The 22,931-nt window shown below is 45.8% G+C and overlaps 1 protein-coding gene and 1 non-coding gene across 2 annotated transcripts in view; one reads left to right on the forward strand and one right to left on the reverse strand.

The window, feature by feature from the left end:
- The window catches only part of Wwtr1 (WW domain containing transcription regulator 1), a 111,999-nt gene extending 97,021 nt beyond the window's left edge, over positions 1-14,978 (reverse strand). The window contains exons 1-2 of the mRNA XM_075950538.1: positions 14,777-14,978; positions 14,012-14,446 (exon numbers count right to left, since the gene is read on the reverse strand). Of these exons, the coding sequence (XP_075806653.1) occupies positions 14,012-14,442 (431 nt within the window). The 5' untranslated portion in view covers positions 14,443-14,446; positions 14,777-14,978. The remainder of the gene's footprint in view (positions 1-14,011; positions 14,447-14,776) is intronic.
- Positions 14,979-18,922: 3,944 nt separating this feature from the next.
- Positions 18,923-19,088, forward strand: LOC142836691 (U1 spliceosomal RNA). The gene has a single exon (XR_012908157.1). It is a non-coding gene; the product is annotated as a U1 spliceosomal RNA (small nuclear RNA).
- The last annotated feature ends 3,843 nt before the right edge of the window (positions 19,089-22,931 follow it).

Raw genomic sequence — 22,931 nt, forward strand, 5'->3', positions numbered from 1 at the left:
GTAAGACTTTGTCTTTTTTTTTTAAAGACAAGATTTATAAACACACATGCACAACTTTTTTTAAGGCCATGAATTTGAAAGAGAGAAAGGGAGGGGTACATGGGAGGGTCTGGAGGGATGAAAGGGGAGGGAGAAATGATGGAACTATATTACAATCTTAGAAGGTACAAAAATTATTTTTAAAATTTTTCGTCACATAATAAGTAAGCTCAGGATGACCAGCACCATATAAAACAACCTTTATGTAAAGCCTGCAAAGGAAGCAGCCCATCTTGTCCCCAAAGAGAATAAAGCAGGCACCTTCTGTATCTTTTCAAAGACCAGGAGATACCGCAGCCATGATAGGCTTTCTCAAATGCCCTGGTGCAGTGGCCAGAGCGTAAGACTAGACACAGCTGGAGAAGGGCGATGAGGGGGCTGGGCAGTGACTCTGTGCTTAAGAGCCTATTATGCTGCCCTTGCAAAGGACCCTGGTTTGGTTCCCAACACCTACAGGGCAGTTCACAATTGCTTCTAACTCCAGTTCCAGCAGGCGTCACATCCTCTTGTGGCCCCCACAGGAACCTGCACGCATGTCGTGCATATAAACCCACATGGCACACACACACACACACACACAAATAAAAAATAAACAAACAAATAAATAAATAAGTAAGTCCAACCTGCCCCCTGCAGTTGTTCAGGAGGGAAGGCTGAAGACACTATATTAAACATGACAACTTGAAGAACTTATGTTAGAACTTGTATGCACTGACTTACATACTTGTTTTTCTGGCCATAATAAGGTCCTTCTGCACTGGCCGAGCTCTAGGCCCTGTCTGACTCTAAGGGAACGAAGTCGATTCCATTTTACAAACAAGGAAATGAGAGCTTGCTGGTTATGTAACCTCATTCAGTGATTCAAAGCGGAATGTCTAACAACAGAACTCATGAGTACTCCCTGACTGTCCTCCGCTGCTACCGCAGCTGCTGGCCAAGTGTCCGACCTGTCTCTCCACACTGTGCACACACCGCCACTAGGCCCAGAGTTCCATGTCTGAAGCAATGGATGGAAACTGCCATTGGCAACCATAGAAACCACTGAAGAGAAGGAAAAGGCCACTTTTCTCTCAACAACAGAAGAAACTGCCAAGAGAAACAGCCCAAATATCCACCAGCAGATCAGCAGACGAAGGCATTAGCAGCATCCATCTGCTTACAATAAACCACTAGGAGACGACATCATTCAGCTACAAGGGGAATGAAGCGCCGTGCCTGCGTGCAACGTGGAGGAGCTCCGTGGAGGAGCTTTGAAAACACCGTGCCAGGTCAAAGCAGCCTGTCATCAAAGCCCACGATTGCACGCTTCCATTTACACAAGTTGGCCAGAATATATAAGCAAATGTAGGGGAACAGAGAACACATGAGTGCTTGCTAAAGCCAGGAGGGATAAACAAACAGAGTGGGAATGGGGCTGGAGACGGGTGGGAGCTAATAGTTGTCCAGTTAGTAGGGGTTTTCTTTGTAGTAATGAAGATGTTCTAAGACTGAGAGCAAGTACCTATGAGTACACTAAAAATATTGAATTACACACTTTACGTAAATTATGTTTTACTTAAATCATGTCCCAATAATAAATCTTTTTTTAAATCCACTAATGAAATAAAAGGAAACCTTGGCTAATATCTCCTTCAAGTTCCTCACTCAAGAATGAGGAAAATCAAGCCACAGACCTAACGTTCAGGTCCAAATCAGTGTCCTAAGGTACTGTGCCTACTGATCCCATTACTCAATGCCCTCCCTGGGGGCGGTCCACCTCAGTGCGAGATCAGACATGAACCCACCACAGGATATAAACCTAGTTGGACTTTCAAATCTGAGATACTGAAATTAAGCCCGACAACCTTTACCGTTAGAATCGTAGAGGCAAAGACCCTAAAAACTGAGCAGCCAGGAAAGAAATAAAGCCTAGATGAACCTACATGGGAGAATGCACTGGGTAAAAGGTCAGACAAAGGTCAGACAAGAGCCAGGTGATGGTGGCACTTGCCTTTAAATCCCAACAATCGGGAGGAGAGGCAGGCAGATCTCCCTGAGATTGAGGCCAGCCTGGTCTACAAAGCAAGGGCCAGGACAGACTCCAAAGCTACACACAGAAACCCTGTCTTGAAAAACAAAACAAACAAAAAAAGATCAGACAAGAGATGGAGATACTCTGGGAAGGAGGCAAGTACCACTCAGAGGCCAGCAAACAGTGAGCCTGGAGGAGCAGGGCACGGGGTTCACACCGGAAAGGACGAGAAACCTGTCAGAAGGTCAGTCCTGGACAGGACAAGACTTCCCTGACAGTGGTGGAGTGGAGAACAATGGGATGGGAGTGTCTCGTGACGACATACCGGGACAAGGTCCAGAATAGGTTACTACAACCTACAAAGGAACAATCAAGTCACACTAGGGTGGAGACAACAGGAATGGAGAAGCAGGAAGGAAAGATGAGATCCTGACAGTGAAGAGCCAACCAGGCCTGTAACAGGGTTGGAAAAGGGCAGCCACGGCCAGGGTTTGACTGGCATATGACTCTGGCCAACTTAAAGATTCTCTGTCTTGATTTCTTGACTAAAATGAGGATAAAGTCAGTCATACCGTTCTTGGGATGATTAAACATGGAATGTATTAAAAAGAATGTATACAGACATAGTAGCTCATATATTTAATACCAGCACTCAGGAGGCAGAGGCAAGAGGATTTCTGTGAGGTCAAGGCTGGCCTGGCCTTGCTGTCCAAACGCAAGTTTACGTGTGTGTGTGTGTGTGTGTGTGTGTGTGTGTATGTGTGTGTGCGCGCGCTCACGCTTGCACGCATAGACTGGGACTTCTGTTTGATAAACCGATGCGCATGTATATCAGGAACTAGATGATCCAGCTCCTGAAGACAACAGGAGAAGCAAGGGAAAGCCTAACTACATCCCATTAAAATATCCCTTTTCAGGCTCTAGTCTGGGTTCTAGAAAGAATAAGACTGACCCCTGATCTTTGAGGGCGGGCCCTCTGAGAGAAAAAAGATCAACACACCTTACCAAAGTCCATCCACCATGAATACCTGAACACATGCACACAAACACACATTTTTAAAATTTAAAAAAAAAAAAAGAACTGGACTGGAGAGATGGCTCAATGGTTAAGAGCACTAGCTGCTCTTCCAGAGGTCCCAAGTTCAATTCCCAGCAACCATACGGCAGCTCACAACTATCTGTAATGAGATCTGGCACCCTCTTCTGTCCCACAGGCAAACATGCAAACAGAACACTGTATACAAAATAAATAAATCTTTAAAAAAAGAACTGAAAATAAACAAATGTAACTTATCATGCAAATGCAATGTATATTTACCAACTAAACTTGTTGAGTCTCTTGTCTTTGGATAATCAAATTTTTCCTTAAAAAATGACGAGGGGCAGCAAGGTAGCCCAAGGGGTAAAGGTATTCTTGGGCCAGTCTACTGATCTTCAGTGTCAGAAATAAACATCTCAAGATCATCTCTAGGTGAAAATAGTAATCATAAACATATGATTTAGAATGGTGTGGCCCCAGGAGTACAATCTCTCCTCAGTTTATCTGATGAAATTTCTTTTCAAGTTTATTTATGGGTGATGGTGGTCCACCAAGAATGAACCTGAGTCTATGTTGACTATTCAAGACTGACTAGCTTCTCTGACGTGCATATGCTCACTGTTGACAAAGTTAACCTGCTTAATTACAGCAAAGACCCCAAATTCCCATTTACTTTACACCCTGGGGGAGGGAGAGAACTCTCTTGGAACAAAAACAGCCTTCTCGGGCTCCGCTGGGAAAGTTTCAATCTCGAGAACTTGTCAAAGCCGCAGTGTTAGGGCAGTAAATTTCCGAAGCCAAAGAGAACGAGGGAAATAATCTGGGAATGGAGGCAGACAGTGTGCTATTCACAGCAACATTTTCCCTCTTGGACCGTCATTGTTCTGTCTGAGGAGGTCTTAGAATGTACGGTCAGACAAGAAAATAAATACCAAGAACAGTAGAACATATTACAGAATGCAGTCTGCCATATATATACACCTACTGTGCTAAACATGATGGGACACAAAATGAACCCAACAAATAGCAATTGGAAAATTACCAAATGAACCAATGAGCAGAAGTGAAAAATCAGTTGTATTTATTTCAAGAAGCATTAATTGAATTTTTAAGCTAGGTACTCAGGAAATGCAAAGTAGCCAACATTTGGTTCTTATCCGCAGGAACTTATGTATAAAGAATGAAAATAGGGGGCTGGAGAGATGGCTCAGTGGTTAAGAGCACCACCTGCTCTTCCAAAGGTCCTGAGTTCAATTCCCAGCAACCACATGGTGGCTCACAACCATCTGTAATGAGATCTATGCCCTCTTCTGGCTTGCAAGCAGAGTACTGAGAATACTGTATACATAATAAATAAATAAATCTTAAAAAAAAAGAATGAAAATAAAGCAGAGGTCCCCTCCACCAGGGCAGACAAGGGGAGTCTGCTGTGACCAAGCTAACTGCAAATCAAACTTGTACTACTGAACCAAATCTAAATGTGTGCATTCTCACCTCCGACCAGTGATGTAGTGATGATTTCAAAAGCATGTTCCAGGGTTGGAAAGATGGCTTAGTGGTTAAAAGCCCTTCTGGAGGACCTGAGTTCAATTCCCAGCACCCACATTGGGGCAATTTAAAACCAGTTATAACTCCAGCTCCAGGCATCCAATGCCTCTGCCTCCCTCCTGGGCACTGGAGTCATGTGTACACACACATACACACACACACACACACACACACACACACCTCCTTGGGCACTACAGTCATGTACACACACACACACCTAAAAAAAATTAAAACATAGCTCTATATCAACACCGTATTTCCCTGCATCGATGTGCATAAACCTAAAGCTAACACAACACCCAGTCCATATTTTCAGAGGCCAAGTCAGGGAAATGAATTAAGCCCATCCTTTTGACAATTAGCATTACACAACATTTTAATGGTCAAATACTGCATGGTACAGATTAAATTACTATGGGAATTTGGAAGAGGCGGAGAGACTTTCTACTTGTTTGGTCCTCTAGGGTGTTAGGGAGGAGATGGAGTTGGCTAAGTCTTAAAAAACCAAGCACGGAGGCAGAGGACATCCCATGCGAGGAGAGAAATGCACAGCTCTTGCCCAGAAATCTAAAGAGGGGCCCCTCTGTATGAAACTTGGGGCATCCCTATGCAGAAAATGGAGCAAAACTGGAGAAACAGGCATCAGTTCCATAGCTTCCTCCAAGCCTGCCTGGTAACATAAAAAACCCACTCCCCTGATGGACACACAGATATGTGGAGATAAGACACTTGGCTGGGAAGAGACTCAAGCTCCCCAGCACAGCGAGTTCCCCGGCATCTGGCCTCAAGGGTTCATATGAAGGGCAATGGCATTCACATAATACCCGCTCCCGATTTCAGATTTTAACCAGCAAAGACGGGCAGAGCCTGATCCCCATATCTGCTTTCCTAACTCTCTGAACCTTTATTTTTCTCTTTCCAGCCTTCTTGGTATAAGTTTAAGAAAGAAAGGACAAAAAAAAAAAATCAATGCCACAAAGTCTGTACATTTAAATTCAGTCCACATGACATTTCCTTCACATTTAATTACTTCCATACAATTTACATCCGCTAGTCACGCTAGACCCCAGAGTATTAAACGTGCTCCTTGACAAAGACACTCTTGTCCGATAATAACCCCCATAATCAAAGTTCGGGAATTATGGGTAAGGCCTAGTTGGCTGATGGGTGAAACAAACAGGTTTTAAAAGCCATCCAAGCAGGCTCCAGACAAGAAGCAAACCAAAGCTGGCCACTCTCATGCTTAAGATCAAAGCCCAGCAACACCACAAAAGGAGCGGTCTTCGCTTGCCATCACCTGCATCATGGAGCTTGTCAGGAAGAAGAACAGCACTCGGTGCTACCTGAAGACACACGGTTCTGTTGGTCAAGGTGTTTACGTCTGGACAATAAGCTGGAGTTTAAATGTGTTTAAATAAGCAAGCCACGCTTCAAGGAAGCTCTTTTATCCCGCCGCAAACCCAGGCAACAACGATGATCAATTCTGTAACGAAGGCATCTATCTACAAAACACCTCAAGACTTTCCTAAGTATTCCTGTGTCTACACACTTGTCTAACCTTATCTTACTTGCCCCCCTTTCCCAAAAATTTAGCTTTGAAAACCCATGACAGCACAAGGGTCCTAACACAGAGACCATTTTGCACAAGAATCACGCCTATTTTCTTACAACATCCCCTTTAAAAGATCAACCATTTGTAGCTTCACGCAGTCTTCTCCTCATGTGCAAAGCTCATTCAGACTGACAAGCGCACACAGGCTGACCTGTTTCTCAGATTCAGTCACAGCTCACGTTTCTGTCGCTTGCCCCCAGCTCATCTTGACGAACCATAGCTTTGTCTGTACATAAAGGTTAGAATCCACCACTTATACCACTGTGATCTTAGAGGCCGATTGGTAACCCTTCTAGACAAAGAACTTTTGGCCTAATAATCTGGTTCTAATAAAAAGGAACTCTGAGCCAGGCATGGTGATGTGTAGCTTTAATCTCACCATTCAAGAGCTTTGTGAGTTCAAGGACAGCCTGGTTTATGTACGTACGTACGTACATAGTGACTTCCAGCAGGCCATGTAAAGAGACTCTGTCTCATTTATGGGGGAGGGAAAAAACCCTCTGGGAGCCAGCAAGATGTCCTTGGGGCCAAGCCTGAGGATCTGAATTTGATCCCCTTCCATGCCTTTAACCTCAGCAATCTCGGGAGGCAGAGACAGGTGAATTCCATGAATTTGAGATTAGCCCTGTGAACACAGTGAGTTCTAGGCCAGCCAGCTCGACACAGTGAGACCTGGAAGCAGGAAACAGAATAGATGTTATGGGCTGACTGGGAGGGGAGCAGATAGGGATGGCAGCAAGGGACCAGGTAGGAGAGGGGGATAGGGTGGAGGAAGAGAGTGCAGGGAGACTGGAATTGGAGGGGGCATTTGGGGGATGGGGTGGGAACCTAGTGCAGCGGAAATCCCTAAAATATACGAAGGTAATCCTAACAAGGACTCCTAGCCTGGGGATATGGAGTCTTAACTGACCATCTCTTGTGGCCAGGTGAGACTTCCAGTGGTGGGACTCGGTTGCACGCAATTGAGATGTTGGCCAATGGGGTTGCCATGGAAACCAAAAAACCCCAGGCTGTTGTTAAGACAAAGGGTTGCTCTCTGCAGCTGACAGTGGGGGTGGAGGGCATTGTTGGGAACAACACTCACACAACTCACTAAACAAGGAGAAGTCAAATTGGTGCCTAGAGCCATCACCCCTAGATTCCTACATTCTAGTCTCTTCGAAGCAAGAAGGTACTCTGCAAGCTGCCGAGAGAGAAGTGTGAATGTCAACGCAGCCACAAAACCTTCGACCTACAATCTGTCCTGCCTGCAAAATATGCTAGGGTGACGGTGACACAGGACTTGTGGGAGGAGCCAGCCAATATCCAATTTGATTTAAGACCCCCCCTCCACCAGAAGACACCCATACACAACACTGCTTGGGTAACCAAGAACCAGAGACTAGCCCAGAGACCTAGAGCAAAACCAAACCTACATGTCTTTAAAAAAAAAAAAAAATTCAATAAAATGATTCCTAATGATTTTCTGCTATACTCATATCAGTCTTATCCAGTCATCATCAGAGAGGCTTCCTCCAGATGGGAACAGATGCAGAAACCCACAACCAGACGACATGGGACAGTCTGAGCTCACAGAGACTGAAGTAGCAAACACAGGGCCTACACAGGTCTGCACCAGGTCCTCTGTATATGGATGATAGCTGTTAGCTTAGCATTTTTATGGGAATCCTGACTGTGAGAATGAGTGGGTCTCTGACTCTCGTGCCTGCTCTTGGGACCCTTGCCACTTCCTCCAGTTGCCATGACCAGTTTTGGTATGACAGTTTTTGCTTCGTCCTACTATATTTTATTTTGTCATGTTTGCTTCTTATCTCTTAGAAGCCTGATCTTTTCTACTGAAGGACAGAAAGGGAGTGGATCCTGAGGGGATCTAGTACCTCAGCCCCAGTCTTTGCCACAGTCCAGTCCACGAAAGAGTGGACTCGGTTCCCTGAACCTGTGTAGGTTCGCGGTACTAACCATTCCTCCTTGACACACTCTTTCCTGGCTTTCAGGCATCTTCTTTTGTCCTCCCGCCTTTCTGACTGTTCCCCTTCCTGTCCTTCACAGGATCTCTAAGGACTTCTCTATCTGAAGCCTGTGAGACCTCATCCATACATGGATTCAATCTTGACACAATACACTGATTATACAGAACAGTGGAAACACCCAGAAGGACTGGACAAAACGTGGAATATGTTCTAAACCATAAGGGCAAAGAATACATAAACACATTAAAAGTTACTTAGATACACTAGACAAAAATTATTTTAGAAAATCATGGTCCACCTTCCCTGAATATTTACAGGAAGTCACCAGCTGCTAGAGGGTGGAGCTCCTGAGGGCCAGTCTCTCCCTGAGGGAATTCTACTGGCTGCTGGGGAGGGAGAGCCATTTTCTTCAGTGACATCAAGACTAGGAAGGTCTTCCTACCCTATAAATAGCCCCTTCCCATGTAAACCATCCCAATTAAATTCACTGGATCTCAAAATGAAAAAGACATGAAAGTAGATGAGAGATTTACGGGGGAAAGAGAAAGAGGATCAGGGAAAAATGGAAGTCAGGAGAGGTAATGGGGGGAACATATGACCACAGTACATGACAGTCATGTATGAAAATGTCATAATAAAAACTACTCTTACATAGAATTAATATATAGTAATTGAATAGGAAATAAAAAGTGATCCCTCAGGAAGAAACCCAGAAGTTATAATTCAAGTTCTCAGGGACTGAATGGGAGGATCATGATGGACCTGAGGCCAACCTGGGCTACAGAATGAGACCATGTCTCAAAAAAAAAAAAAAAAAAACGTGGTCAAAATATGAAGGAAAGAGGGTGTAAATTTAATCAATGAAGAGTAAGAAAAAATCCATTTCATTGTGGGTTGGATATATTCGCTCTTGTTTGGTTAAGGGTTTATAATGTCACACACAAGTGCAAAGCTAAAATTCAATCTGTTCCACAAAATGGTGAACACCTTTTCAGTCTCAGTTCTCAGGGTCAGAAACAGGTAGATCCCTGAGTTCAAAGCCAGCCTGGTCTACTTCAGGGCTGTGTCCTCAGCTAGCAAAAGCTGCATAGTGAGAGACCCTGTCTCAAAACCCCAAACCAATAAATATATCAAATCCAATTCTGACTAATATATTAGGAAATGAGTCATTTTATAGAATTAAAATCATAGAAATGTTGACTATGGATTTCCAACTCTAAGGAATAAGGAAGGGCTGCAGAAATGGCTCGGTGGATAAGAGCACGTGTTGCTCCTCCAGACGGCCTAAGTTCAGTTCCTAGCTCTCAGAGCTCACAACTGCCTCTAACTCAAGACACCTGCCACCCAAGGAACCTGACACCCTGCTCTGTCTGCCCTCTGAGAACCAGCACACGGGGCAGTCACACAGACACACACAATAAATTTAAAAATAGGAACAATGAATCTTAAAAAGAAAGACTTTATGAGATTAATGGTAGACCTCTTTACTCCTAGCAATAAGGAGACAGAGGCAGGTGGAGTTCTGTGAGTTCAAGACTAGCCTGCCCTAAAGAAAAAGTTCCAGGACCATCAGGACTACACAGTGGGATCCTGTCTCAACATTTAGACAAAGCACAAATTCTGGTTAGAGGTTCCTGGCTCCGGTAATGTGGGCGGCAACCTGTAAGCCAGCCAAATGCACTGACTTACGGAATGGGACACTACCCAAAGTGACAAAATGCCTGGTTTTACAGTAGTGCTGATAGAGTGCTTGCCTAGCACGCGTGAAACCATGGCTTCAAGAATATGCACTAAGCATGGTAGGTCGCACATGCCTGAAGTCCCAGCGGCACTCGGGGAGGAAAAGCTGGAGTACCGAATCACTAGTTCAAGGGAATTCTCAGCCTTTGAAAACAGCTTGAGACACACAAGACCCTGACTTTAAATAAATAAATAAATGAATGTTGAGGAAAAAGCAAAGCAATAACAAAGATGACTAACAGGCAAGCAACATACAAACAACAAACTCAAACAAAAATAAACAAAAAACTAGTAGTGTAGGAACTAGGCTCCCCCTATCTTATCAGGGGATCATTGAGGGTTAAATGGAAAACCTAAGCTAAATATAGATGCAATTTGCAATTTTTAAGTCTAAAGTTCTTATCTATGAGCACTGAGGATTGAAGGAAACCACTGTTGTTTAACCAAAGAGATCTATACTACTAGATCTGTTACCAATGTGAAGATGTTTGGTTTAAAAAACATATTTTATGAGTTCGAGACCAGCCTGGTCTACAAGAGCTAGTTCCAGGACAGGCTCCAAAACCACAGAGAAAGCCTGTCTCGAAAAAGGGAAGAAAAAAAAAAAAGAAATGTTAATAATTCTATTTTGCTGGGCAATGGTGGCGCACACCTTTAATCCCAGCACTTGGGAGGGAGTGACAGGCAGATCTCTGTGAGTTCAAGACCAGCCTGGTCTACAAGAGCTAGTTCCAGGACAGGCTCCAAAAGCTCCAGAGAAACCCTGTCTCGAAAAGCAAAATAAATAAATAACAATATAATAATTCTATTTCATGGTTCATGCACAAAAAAACATGTATTTCATTATAATCAGAAATTTAAAAATAAATGATAACCTCAGTAGGGGGGCTAAAGAGATGCCTCAGTCACTAAGAGTGCTTGCTGTCCTCCCAGGAGCTCTGGCTTTCCCAGCATAGTAGGCTGGGCTGACCACAACTGAATCTAACCTTCTCTGGCACTGAGAAAATAGACTAAAAATTAGCCCTTGGTGGGTTCAGTCCCAATGAGCCAGGCTGCACTTGGGTGAACTCAGAGGCATCAGAGGAACCACCGGGCCTCAGCTTTGCCTCTCTATCCGGTACCTTAAAGGTGGCCACAGCAGAGCAAAGGTGTGAAACTCAGTCACCTTTAAGAAGAAACAGAAAAGGCTGTCCTTAATCCCAGCACTCAGAGACCACGGGAAAGCAAACCTGTGAGTTGGAGGCCAGCCAGGGCTACAGAGTGAGACCTTGCCCTTAAAAAATAAAAAAATAGCAGAAAGTGATGGCATCATCCTATACCTAGGACTAATCTAGCTTACCTAAGAAAATGACAAAAGATGGCTAAAAGCCTCTTAGAGGTCTAGGCTCCATTCCCCATAAACTCATTGTTCAGGTGTGTTAGTGACATAGGTAAAGGGGGGAGGGTTGAAAGGACAAAGAACACCTGCCTCAAAATAGAGTCCACTTCTGTCAGGGTCCACTGTGAAATAACACCACTTCTGCCAAAAAAAAAAACATAAAACACCAAGCCACCAAACCCTCAAACTGATCCTTGTCAACTCTAAATTCCTTTGGTTTCTGATCAATACAGCCCTCGGCTCCCCATAGTCACGAATACGACTCCTCAGCTAACCCCACTTACAGATGATAAAGCTGAGGAACAAGGGTTCAAGAGAATTCAACCAGAGTCGACAGCTACCGGTTTCCTTAAGGCTGGGTAACAAAATGTGACACAGAACATTTACCTCACTCAAACGTCAAGCAAAGCTCTCAGAGACATCGAGAATTCTTGGCAGATCGCTTATTCTACAAGACAATATTCACAAAAAACATAATCCCTTAAATTCTCCTAATTACTTAGCTAAGAAATTTCCAGGGATGCCATCCAGGGATGGCATCAGGTCAGGCCAACCCCCTGTTTACACTCCACTGACGATTCAAAATGAAACGATGAAGCACTCTGGTTTAGCTGGAGGAGCGCCTGTAGCTGCATGGGCAGACAGAACTGGATCACAGCAACTTTTTCTACACCCAAGGCTAACTTCAATTTTTGCCCTAGATCACAAACACATCGGAGCAAATTTAACCATTTAAGAAGAGATGTAGGAAAGAATTTGTTTTTACTTAGAGGTCATTTTTGTCTATGTTCCCACAGACGTTAGGCAATCCCAGCACTTATTTCCTAATTCAATAATTAAATTTATGGGTGCATTCATGAGCAGTTTAAAAGTCATCTGAGACCAAAAAGAACAATCTAAAATTATTGAGACTCTACTTATATTTACTGCAAAGTCCATGTTAGTAAAAGTCATGGTGAAATATGATTTTTATATCATGAATGCAGCTGCACTTACCTAAGTGAACTTAATACACAATATTGTGAACACTGATATCTTCCTTTGTAAACTTAGAAAAATGCTATGCTATTACATCACATACCTGCCTTCTACCACTATTTAGAGATCAAAGCATTGAGCACATGTCTACACCATGGCTCAATAATACAGGCACCAACTGGGATAAAAGGCCACTACGCTGGCTTCAGGATGTCAGCATCACACCAACCCCCAAAACAAAGATATAAACAATAAAAAGTATTCCCAAGAGGCTGAAGAGATGGCTCAGTGGTTAAGACCACTTGATGCTTTTGCAGAGAACTGGGGTTCAGTCCCTAGCACCCTAATCCCAAATTAGGGGAGGGAGCTGCAGCTCACACTGCCAGTTCCTGGAAATTAGACATCCTCTCCTGACCTCCATGGGCACTCCATGTATGTGATACATACACTATACACCCAGGCACACACACATACAAATAAAATAAAACTTTTGCTGCTGTTGTTTCTGTTACTGGACACATTTTTACTGGGTCTGGCTGTCCTGGCCTCCAAATTCGCCAAGACCCGGATCTGCCAGACTCTGCCTCCTGCTGCTGGGATTAAAGGCGTGTGCCACCACCCGCCAGTAAAACAAATCTGAATATGCACAAGATGTCAACAGCTTTGGGGTGGGGAAGGAATAAATAAATCTCAGATTTGTGCATAATAAACCTCATTTGCCACCGCATGCTCATTCTTAGGGCCTAAAATCAAAATATCAGAGATGAACGCCAAAGAAGAGTTTGGTTAAACTTTGAAAATAGTACAAGCTGTCTTACATTTGAACCTTTAAAACAAGGCTACTTCAACAAAGAAACAGGGCTCGAAGATGAACTTTAAGCCACGAGTTCTCCGGCATTTTCAAGCCGAAGTGATTCCGCACCAAGTGGTCCAGCCACAACTTCCATCCAGGCCTTTGCTGGCCTGACCCCTATGACCTCACTGGTTCTGAGAACCACTCAAGTCCCAGCTTGTTTTTTCCTCAGAAATGCAAATCTCTTCTAGCATTTGAAAATACACTTTTTTCTCTACAACCTATATGCAAAAACTGAATCTAATGTACATCCAAAAGCTGGACCAATGTGACGTGAAGGATGACAATGCACATTCCTGATGGGATGGTATTCCAGGTTACCAAGTGCAACATCATAAGACTCCTGACCCAATTTCCACACAATTTGTTGGTCCAACCCATAACTACTTTACAATGCAGTTGGTAATTACATCACTGTGCTGTGTGGCCATTACATCACCAGCTGGGAGAGGTAAACCCACTAGGCGCTGTGATCTTTTCCGGCTTGCTTTTCCTGAGTGGTTGAAGAACCCAGGCCACCTACTCACCGGCAGAACCTTCTCTTCCAAGGTCTCCCAACGTTCCTGTTATCTTATGCTAATAGACCTAACTCTGAGTTCGGGAGCTAAGGGCCTACGTCACGAAAACTGCTTTAAGTCAAGTTCAACTCCCGGGGCTCACTCCCTACTTTTACAACTTTGCAGATCTCTTAAGAAACTTGGAAGAGTCACAATCAGGCTCTCTGTCTCTCCAATACACACACACACACACACACACACACACACACGGGCGCACACACACATCACGAACGCGTTAGTGTCCTGGGTATCACAACTGTGCCCCTCTTGGCGGGGGCTGACTTACTTGAGAAAGTATCTCTGGCCAGTGGCGGTGAAGGTCATCTCCCACCCGGGGGGCAGTGGCAGCTCGTCGGTCACGTCATAGGACTGCTGGCGGAGGTGCGCGTGCTGCTGTGCAGGGCCTCCAGCGGCGCCCGCACCAGTGCCTAGCTGCAGGGATGCGGGCGACGAGTGCGAGCGGACGTGCTGCGCGCCGCCCGCCAGTCGAGGCCCAGGGTGGCCGCCCGATGAGTCGGTGCTGGACTGGCGCGAGTGCGAGCCAGAATCGGGCTCCTTGAAGAAGGACTCCGGCAGGATCTTTTTCCGCCAAGAGCTGGGCTTGGGGTTCATGACAGAGTTGAAGAGGGCTTCGAGGTCCGTGTCGAGGTCCTGCGTGACGTGGATGACTTGCTGCCCTGGCGGCGGGAGCGCAGGGGGCACCGAGGACGGATTCATCTTTCTGCAAGGGAAAAGGAAGATCAGTTCAGGCTTTTAGTTCGAATCAGGGTCCCGGGGTTAGGACAGAGAGAACTCAGAGACAGTTAGGTACGGGTCGAGGGACCAGCGGTGGGGGAGGGGGCGCCCCGGCCTCCGAGATTATGCAACTTTTCCGTCAGCCAAGAAGCTCCCCTGAGCAGGCAGAGGTTGGGGGAGGTAGGGGGGTGCCTGCATCAGGTCGGGTCGCAGCCCCCCCACCCGAGCAACACACCCACCACCGACCCCAGGCGCCGGGACCGCGGATGCCGAAGAGCCGGGCTCCCGAGAGGGTGCGAGACACGGAGGGCGCTACCTGGGCAAGCGGGGAAGCCGAGCCTGGGAGCCTCCCGAACTAGCAAACTGGAACTCGGCCCCGGCTGGCAGATCCTGAGCGGATTCCCAGCAGCCGAAAGTTTGGACTCTTACATCCCCGGAGCCGGCCCCGAGCGCTCGCACTACGCGAGGAGGCGACGGAGAAGACTCAGACAAGCGCGGCCGCCAAGGCTCCCGGACTGTCCCATAAACAAAGTTTGCAGCAAACTCCCACCCCTAGGAAAGAGGCGGGCCGAAAGTGGAGCTGTTGAATTATGCATGACCTCCTGGCCGGAGCCAGCCTGCCCCACGCCCCTCCTCTTCCTCCTCCTCCCACCCCAGCCCGGCTGGCGGGGGTGGGCTGGGCACTTGGCGGCTCGAGAGAGACGGTGCCCCCGCCCCGCCGCGCCGACCTCTCCCGCCGAGCGCTCTATCTGCATTCCTTTGAGTTTACCACTGACTTGGGGCGGGATCAAAGAGAAAATGGCTCAAGCCTGTTAAATCAAGGGGTTATGGACAAAATCCAAGCCTGAGAATAACGGAGGGTAGACTGTTGAGGGGCCAGGGCCTAGAAAGGGTCGGTCCAGGACGCTGCGCCCCCGCCCCCGGCTCGCGGCACGGGGCGCGGAGCTGCCAGAGGTCGGGCCGGGGCGCACCCTGGCGCAGGGAGACACCCGCGAGGCCAGACTTTCCACGGAAGGCTGCTTAGCGCTTGTGACCATATTTGGTCTGGTGAGGAGGCAACTTGGCGGTTTGGCTTTCAATTGTCTGCAAGAGCGCAGACGGTGTCCCAAAAGCGCCGTTGTTGCTGAAGATGCGTCTTCGCCAAAAAGTCGGTTGTAAACTACCAACCTTCAAGCCTTTCATCAATCGTTAGTTTCCTCTGCGGGGTGAATCAGGATACTGGGGGTTGGAAGAAAAAAAAATAGACCGAGACAAAGCTGGGTTCTAGAAGGACCAAGCAATTGCGCCCCCTTCCCTCCTCCCGCGGCGTCTGAGAGGGTAGTGGGAGGATTGGAATGTCCCTGAGTCCCTCCAGGGAGCTTGGAACTGGGATGGAACCGGGGCAGGTGGCAAGGAGAGAGAGGGTGTGCCAGTGACCCGGAAAAAGCCACCCGTCCTCCCACCGACTGGACCCGGGCCAGAGGTGGAGACCCCTGCCTGCCTTTGGGGGAAAGGAGGTCAGGCCTGGTACGACAGCTGCCGGGAAGAGGGAGGCGGCTTTGCCCTTCCCATTGCCAGCTGCTCAACTATTCCTTCTCTCCTTAGGCCTCTCTCCAAGAAAGGGTGGCCGCTTTAAGTCAAATTCCAGGAAGCCCCTACCCGACCCGCAGATTCTAATAGACGTTTATTAGATAAGCTAAAAGAGGCAATACATGTAAAGCACTTTGCTTAGCCTGGGCTGGGTGCAAGTTTGTCAACAGAATTATATTAAATTCAGGCTTTGTGCTTTACTTTGTTAAAGAGCAAAATAAAAGTTGAATCCACAATTCACGAACAGTGTTATAGAAAAATGAAGAGGCCTGTGAAGTTGAAGGGACAAAGGCAAGGCCACTCCTTAATTTTTCCTTTAAAAGATAGAAGAGTGCACGGCACGGTGGGCCAGCTGGTAAAGGCCCCAAGAGCAGTCCTGAGGACCTGAGTTCAACGTCCACACCACACACTGAGGAAGGAGAGAACCAACTTCCTTAAGATGTCCTCTGGCTTCCACATGAGCCCCTCCCAGCACAATAAAAAAAAAATATTTTTAAAAAATTTTAGTATACTTCTTGAATAACTGTATCCTATCTCAAAGTGAGCTACATGCCAAGTTATCTATACTTGAGCTGTGACTCCGCGCCCCTCAAAGACTGGGCAAAAAGAGGGCAGCCCTGTATCAAGGCCTCTTGAATTTTCCCAATCATGGCCTCTTTTTGCCTGAAAAAATGTTTACCTGAGCCCTGCCTATATAGGTGTATAAAATGTGGTGAACAAAGCATTTCTTGATAATCATAAAGATTTTAAAACAATTCCTGGGTATATATAGAATTCTGCCGTTCATTCAAGACAATGAACTATGCTTCGGACTGCAACTATAGTTCAGCGGCAGAACACCTACCTCGGATCTTCCTCTGTTAGTAAGACGATAAATACAATTGTTTCTGTATAAAGAACTAAACAGTTTGATGTCGCAGGACAAGGACATCTTCGGTATTTTTCACTTTTTTTATTTTACAATAGCTGGTCGCGAGACTGGCGTAGCACAAAATGGCAGAAGTATGTTTAGGGCCTTTTCAGAAACTGTTGGGAGTTCTGTCTTAGTTCCAAGAGAAAATTTCATTTAATGATTTCTTCTTATGAAACTCAAGTCAGCAACTCAAACAGTCAAGTTTTAACACCAAACATTCTGACACCCTATAACCCAAAGATATGCTAATATGATGCACACTGAGGAATGATGGTTAAAAAACATTGTCTGTGTTTTCCATAATTAAATCATTGTGTTTCTGTAGAAGCAGAACATCGTGTGCCCAGAAAGAAGACTGCAGTGCAAATCTGAGCAGTAGTGTTTCAAGCCGTGTTCCTCAGTGCTGTGTGCTGTGCCGGTGTGCACAGAGCAAAGTGTGCATGCTGTGTGTTCAAAACCAAGAGCACAGTGAAGTCGCAAGATGCCACACAGGCAAGTGCTACCCGAAACACCATTCAGATTCGTGATGTTTGATTTTGGATTAATTTTTGGTCTTGTGTGTGTATATATCCAGAAACTTTTTTTAACTTAGTTTTTTGGGGGACAAGGTTTCTCTGTATAGCCCTGGCTGTCCTGGCAGGCTGGCCTCAAACTCAGTGATCCACCTTATTCTGATTCCCCAGTGCTGGGTTTAAAGGCATTGGCCACCACCTGGCATCAGAAACCTTTTACAGTTGCCAAATTGTTTATGACCCCCTGCTCCACAAGAAATTACACAACCCATATGAGATCATCACCGGAGTTTAAGAAGCTCCTGGATAGGCTCCCGAAAGAAGAAGGATTGGCTGCTTGCATGCACCCAAAACCGTTGCTCTCCATACACCATGTCCTCTCTCTACTTATAGGACTGGTAGAAAAGCCTCTGAGGCTCACTCCATCAGAAGCAGAGTCTGCAAAGGGGAAGGAATTAACCGTGGAGCTAGAGGAAGTACCTGGGATGGGAAGGTTACTAACTCGGAAGCTGCAGGGCTGATGGGGTGGTGTTGAGGCCAGTCCCATTCCAGGAAGGTTCTTTTTTTTTTTAATTTTTTTATGTGCATTGGTAATTTGAATCCCTTGAAACTGGAATTACAGACAGTTGTGAGCTGCCGTGTGGGTGCTGGGAATTGAGCCTGGGTCCTCTGAAAGAGCACACAAGACTCTTAACCACTGGGCCATCTTTTCAGTCCCTCCAGGAAGGTTCCTGATAGATGATTCAATACAACTTGCTATTATCCCGACCCTTCCAACAATAATAGTTTCAATGACAGCTATCAGGTCCAGGTACTGCCCATACATAAAGGGTAGCATGGTGTTGTGATGTGCTGGTTAGTTGTTTGTTTGTTTGCTTTAACTTGACACAATCTAGAGTTATTTTGGAAACTGGAACCTCGATTGAGAAAATACCCTCACCAGATTGGCCTGAAGTCAGGACCGCAATGCATTTTCTTTATTGATGCTTGGTCTGGGTCCATCTCATTGCAGGCAGTGCCACCCCCAGACTGGTGATCCTGAGTGCTATCAGACTCCAAGCTGAGCACAGCACGAGGAGCAAGCCAATAAGCAGCATTCCTCCAGGGTCTCTTTATCAGTTCCTGCCTTCAGGTTCCTGCCTTGAGTTCCTGCTCTGACTTCCCTAGCTAGATAATGGACTACAGTCCTAATTGCTTTGCTAGGACTGGGGAGGTGGAGGCAGGAAAGTCAGAAGTCAAAGGTCATCTTCAACTGTGTCCTGAAACTACACAATACTCTGCCTAAAAATAAAAGTGACTCACTCCTCCAATCCTAGCACTTGGGAGGCTGAGGCGTCAGATTGTCAAAACGCCTAGACTAGTCTGGGTTACAGAATGAGACAGTCTCAAACAACAATAGAAGCAAAATTTTAAATGAAGGCAATTAACAAATGTTGTCTCTTGACCCATTGTTAGAACACAAGCTTTGCTATTTACCGGGCAGGGGGGAGGTACCATGATCATGAAGGTGGTTTTCCCAGAACGAGGCTTAGCCATTGCATTCCGGATGTGCTGCCCTCTGCAATTTCCCCAAATGTGAGAAACTCAGCTGCATGATTTGTGGTACTGGTGTACTATGTTTGCTCTCTCTCCTTAATAAAAAAGAAGGAGGAGGAAAAGAAGGAGGAGGAGAAGGAGGAGGAGGAGGAGGAGAAGGAGGAGGAGGAGGAGGAGGAGGAGGAAGAGTAGGTGGAGGAGACAAGCTTTGAAGCAGTTAGCTCCGCCTTCTACAAAGGGCTAGTAATTTAACCTCCCTAACTCATACTCCTTTACTAAAGTTGTAATCTGTTCAAGCCCATAAGCCACCCTCCTTTATCTGTCCCTTTATATAATCCTGTCCACTTAAATATAAGGCCACAGCTTTAACTCAACAAGGAGACTGGAGAGTAAAACTACCCCAGGGCCTCCCAACCAAAACCTTCCCCTAGGCAGGTGGGTACTTTGAAACCTTCAACAGATTTGAGCCTCAAGGGAAGAAGTCAACTACCCTGTTAGGAAAACCACTTGGCAGCGGGGCCCACTAAAGCAAGTTTTTAATCCCAGCTAATCAGAGACTCAAGGAGGAGGATTGCAAAATCAGGGCCTTCCTAGGCTACAGAGCAAGGTCCATAGGAGCCTAGGAAACTTGCCAAGACTTTGTCTAAAAATAATAGTAGGGGCTAAAGAGATAGTTCGGCAGCTGGGAGCGCTTGCCGCTCTTACAGAGGACCTTGGTTCAGTTCCCAGCACTTTTGCGGCAGTTCACAGCCATCTATGACGCTATTTCAGGAATCTGGCGCTCTCTTCTGGTCTCTGTGGACATGGGGCATGCATGCAGTACACATAGATACATACAGGCAATTGTTCACACACATAAAAAATAAATATGTGAGAGAGAAGGAGAGAAAAGTCGAGCTTTAAATCTGACTCCAGGCTCCTGCCAGCTCGCTCACTGAGCACAGACACATTAGTAAGCTCCAGTAAAGTCAACAAAGCCAGAGCAAGACCAGGGTGCAGAACTGTATGCAATAAAATGGATTTCTCTGCCTTGAAAGTTAGAGCTTATATGCAGAATGCATATTCTAAAGATAAAATGAAAATTGTTTGTTCAATTTGGGGGCTGGACACTGGGCATAGGAGCAAACTGGACCTCCAGGCAAAGTGGCAAGAAAAGGTAAAACACAAACCTTGAATAATGGCATTGATTTAAATCTCATAAACAAGAGCCAATATGTAATAAATTCTCATTTTATAGGTAAGAAAACCGGCCCAATCGGTTTTAAAGTATTTTGTCCAAATACATACAATGAAAGCATGAAGTTAAACAAGCAAAACCAAAACTGCATGGGTCAGTCACGAACAGTTGCTCTTTGCCCTGGTTCCCCTTGGGCATCCAGTGTGAGCAGGGCACTGCTGCCTAGTAATGCCCTGTGAAATCACTATGATGCCTTCTGCCCAAGTTCCGGAGAAACTCCACAGTTTTTTTATGGTAATCAGCTGAGCGCACTCCTGCTGATATGTAAATCTGGCTCTCTACTCTCCACCAGAAGTGTGTCACCAAACCCTCCCCCAACACATTTCCTCGCAAAGCTGTTCTTGCCCTAGTCCCACCCCTAGTCCCTGTCCGTTCATGTCCAGTCAGAGGTAAATGCTATTGATCCTTTCTTCTGGTTTGCTCAGATCCGTCCTTCCTTTCACACTTCCACAAGACCTTATCTCAAAAATGTTCCCAGTAGCCTCCTAACTGGTTTCTCTGGCCTCCTATTTTCATGATGTCATTCCCTGGCACTGAAACTTTTTAACAACTGCCTGAAGGAAGGAATAAAGGTCAAAGCTATTAATCTGGCACCCTAGGTCTCTCAACAAATCGCTGTCTTCATAGACTTTTTGACCTTGCTTTTCACAGAGTCCAGTGAGCTTTTATCTTATTCCAAAAGGGCTGATCCTTAAATATTCCCTCTATACTGCTTTGTATGTATAGGAAGTAAGAGGGGTTGAAGTATTTTGCCTTCGTGTTTGTCCATGCACCATATGTATGCCTGGTACTCAGGGAGGTCAGGAGTCAGAGTCCCTGGAACTGGAGTTAGAGAGGGTGGAAGCTGCCATGTCTGTGCTAGGAATCAAAGCAGGGTCATCTAGAAAGAGCAACCAGTCTCTTAACTGTTCAGTCATTTCTCCAGCCCTTACTCCCATGTTTAAACCCAGCTCAACATTGCCGTTTAAACTCTATTGTCATCTTTGCATTGGACTTTTTCTCCTTTCCCCTAAATTTCCATGTTCTTCATTTCATCCTTTTCAGTCCCATCTAATTAGAGAGAACAATACTTTATATTATGTCTCAGCCTTAACATCATTATCTTCTGCCTCCTCAACTGAGTTGCAAATATCCTCCGAGCTAGAAGCATCACACATTTTCTACGACATCCCCTGAGCAGGCAACATTCCTCGTTGAACCCAAAATTATTCTATCAAGATCTTTCCCATTCTGCTTTCAAGACCGGTCCCTGCTAGGCGGTGGTGGAACAAGCCTCTATGCAGACGGAAGAAGGTGAAACTCTGTGAGATCAAGGCCAACCTGGTCCATGGAGCCAGAGCCACACAAGGAAACCCTATCTCAAAAAACAAATAAAACAAACAACAGCAACAGAAATAAGACAAAACAAACAAAAGAATCAAGACCCATCCCTGTATTCTAACAGTGTGTAAGACGTCCTTCCACCAGTTACTACAGTTTGATCACGACACACCTAGCTGACTCCTAAACAGTTTTGGCAGCTCTTTAAGAACAAGTCAAAAAAGACTGTTTTCTATTTGTTTTTCCCATGCCCAACAAAGTATTTTTGAGCAGCGGTGTTTAGTGTATGTGACTGCTAGACTCTAGCGGCTTGTTGTCCCAACCATTTATCTGCCATTTGTACCCCCAGAAAGTCTCAGCCCTACCCCACTGGGTGACCAACTGGATTTGAATGGCTGATTCCAGTGTAGGGGAACTGTTAGAAAATGACGCGGTGGTTGTGTTGTTAAAGGACGATGGCCCAGAAAGCAGAACCTGCCTATACTTGCTGAACCAGTATAGAAAATATTCTCAAGAGCCATGGTTCGGTCATCATTAACCACCGGAGCAGTACAAGCAGAAAATGACCAGTAGATAAAGAAGTCCAGAAAACTGAGGAGTGAGATTGACTTTTATTTAGACATCAAGATAAAAGCTGGTTCTTGATGTGACACTTGTAGTATATGACAAAGCACAAGCTAGTGCTTCCACCCACTTCTGGATTCACTCTTCAGACGCAGGAAAATTTCAGGGGCTGTGATTATCTCTTCAGTCCATAAGTACTTTGGGGATGGGGGATAGCATCTTAAGGCCAAACTGGCTTCAAGCTGAGTTCAAGCCTGGGCTTACTGAGTAAGCCACAAATACACAGATTAATGAGTGGCTATCGTGTGGGAGGCCAGACGTCACCTTTCAAGCTGGGCTCGGAAGGTTTTACCACCTGATAAGACATTCGCAGGTTGATGTCATTCAGCTCCTCCCTTCCCTACGTCTGGTTCCACCAGCTGTTCAAGCCACCTTTCTTCCCTGGCCCGATTTTTCCTGCTGACAGCTGCCAAGCTATACAAGCACCATTGTTAGCTCCGCCACACCATTGTCCAGGGTCAGGATAGGCCACTGTGGATGCTGGTCAAGAGAGGTCAATCCGTGGACCAGGGATGAAGTTCACTGGTGAAGTACTTACTTGCCTAGTGTATGTGGGGCTCTGGGCTCAGTTCCAGTTCTGCTAAAGAAGAAAAGCTCAATTCATGCTTGGAGCAAGTGGTTCTCTGATGTCATGGCAAGGCACGAGAGTGCGTGTGCACGCACTCACACACAAGCACACACACATACACACACATCAATTAGAAAAAACAATTTAAAGACATATTTCTAGTAATATTAAATAAGCAAATGGATTCGCTCA

This window comes from Microtus pennsylvanicus, chromosome 16, assembly GCF_037038515.1.
Source record: "Microtus pennsylvanicus isolate mMicPen1 chromosome 16, mMicPen1.hap1, whole genome shotgun sequence".
Classification (NCBI taxonomy): Eukaryota; Metazoa; Chordata; class Mammalia; order Rodentia; family Cricetidae; genus Microtus; species Microtus pennsylvanicus.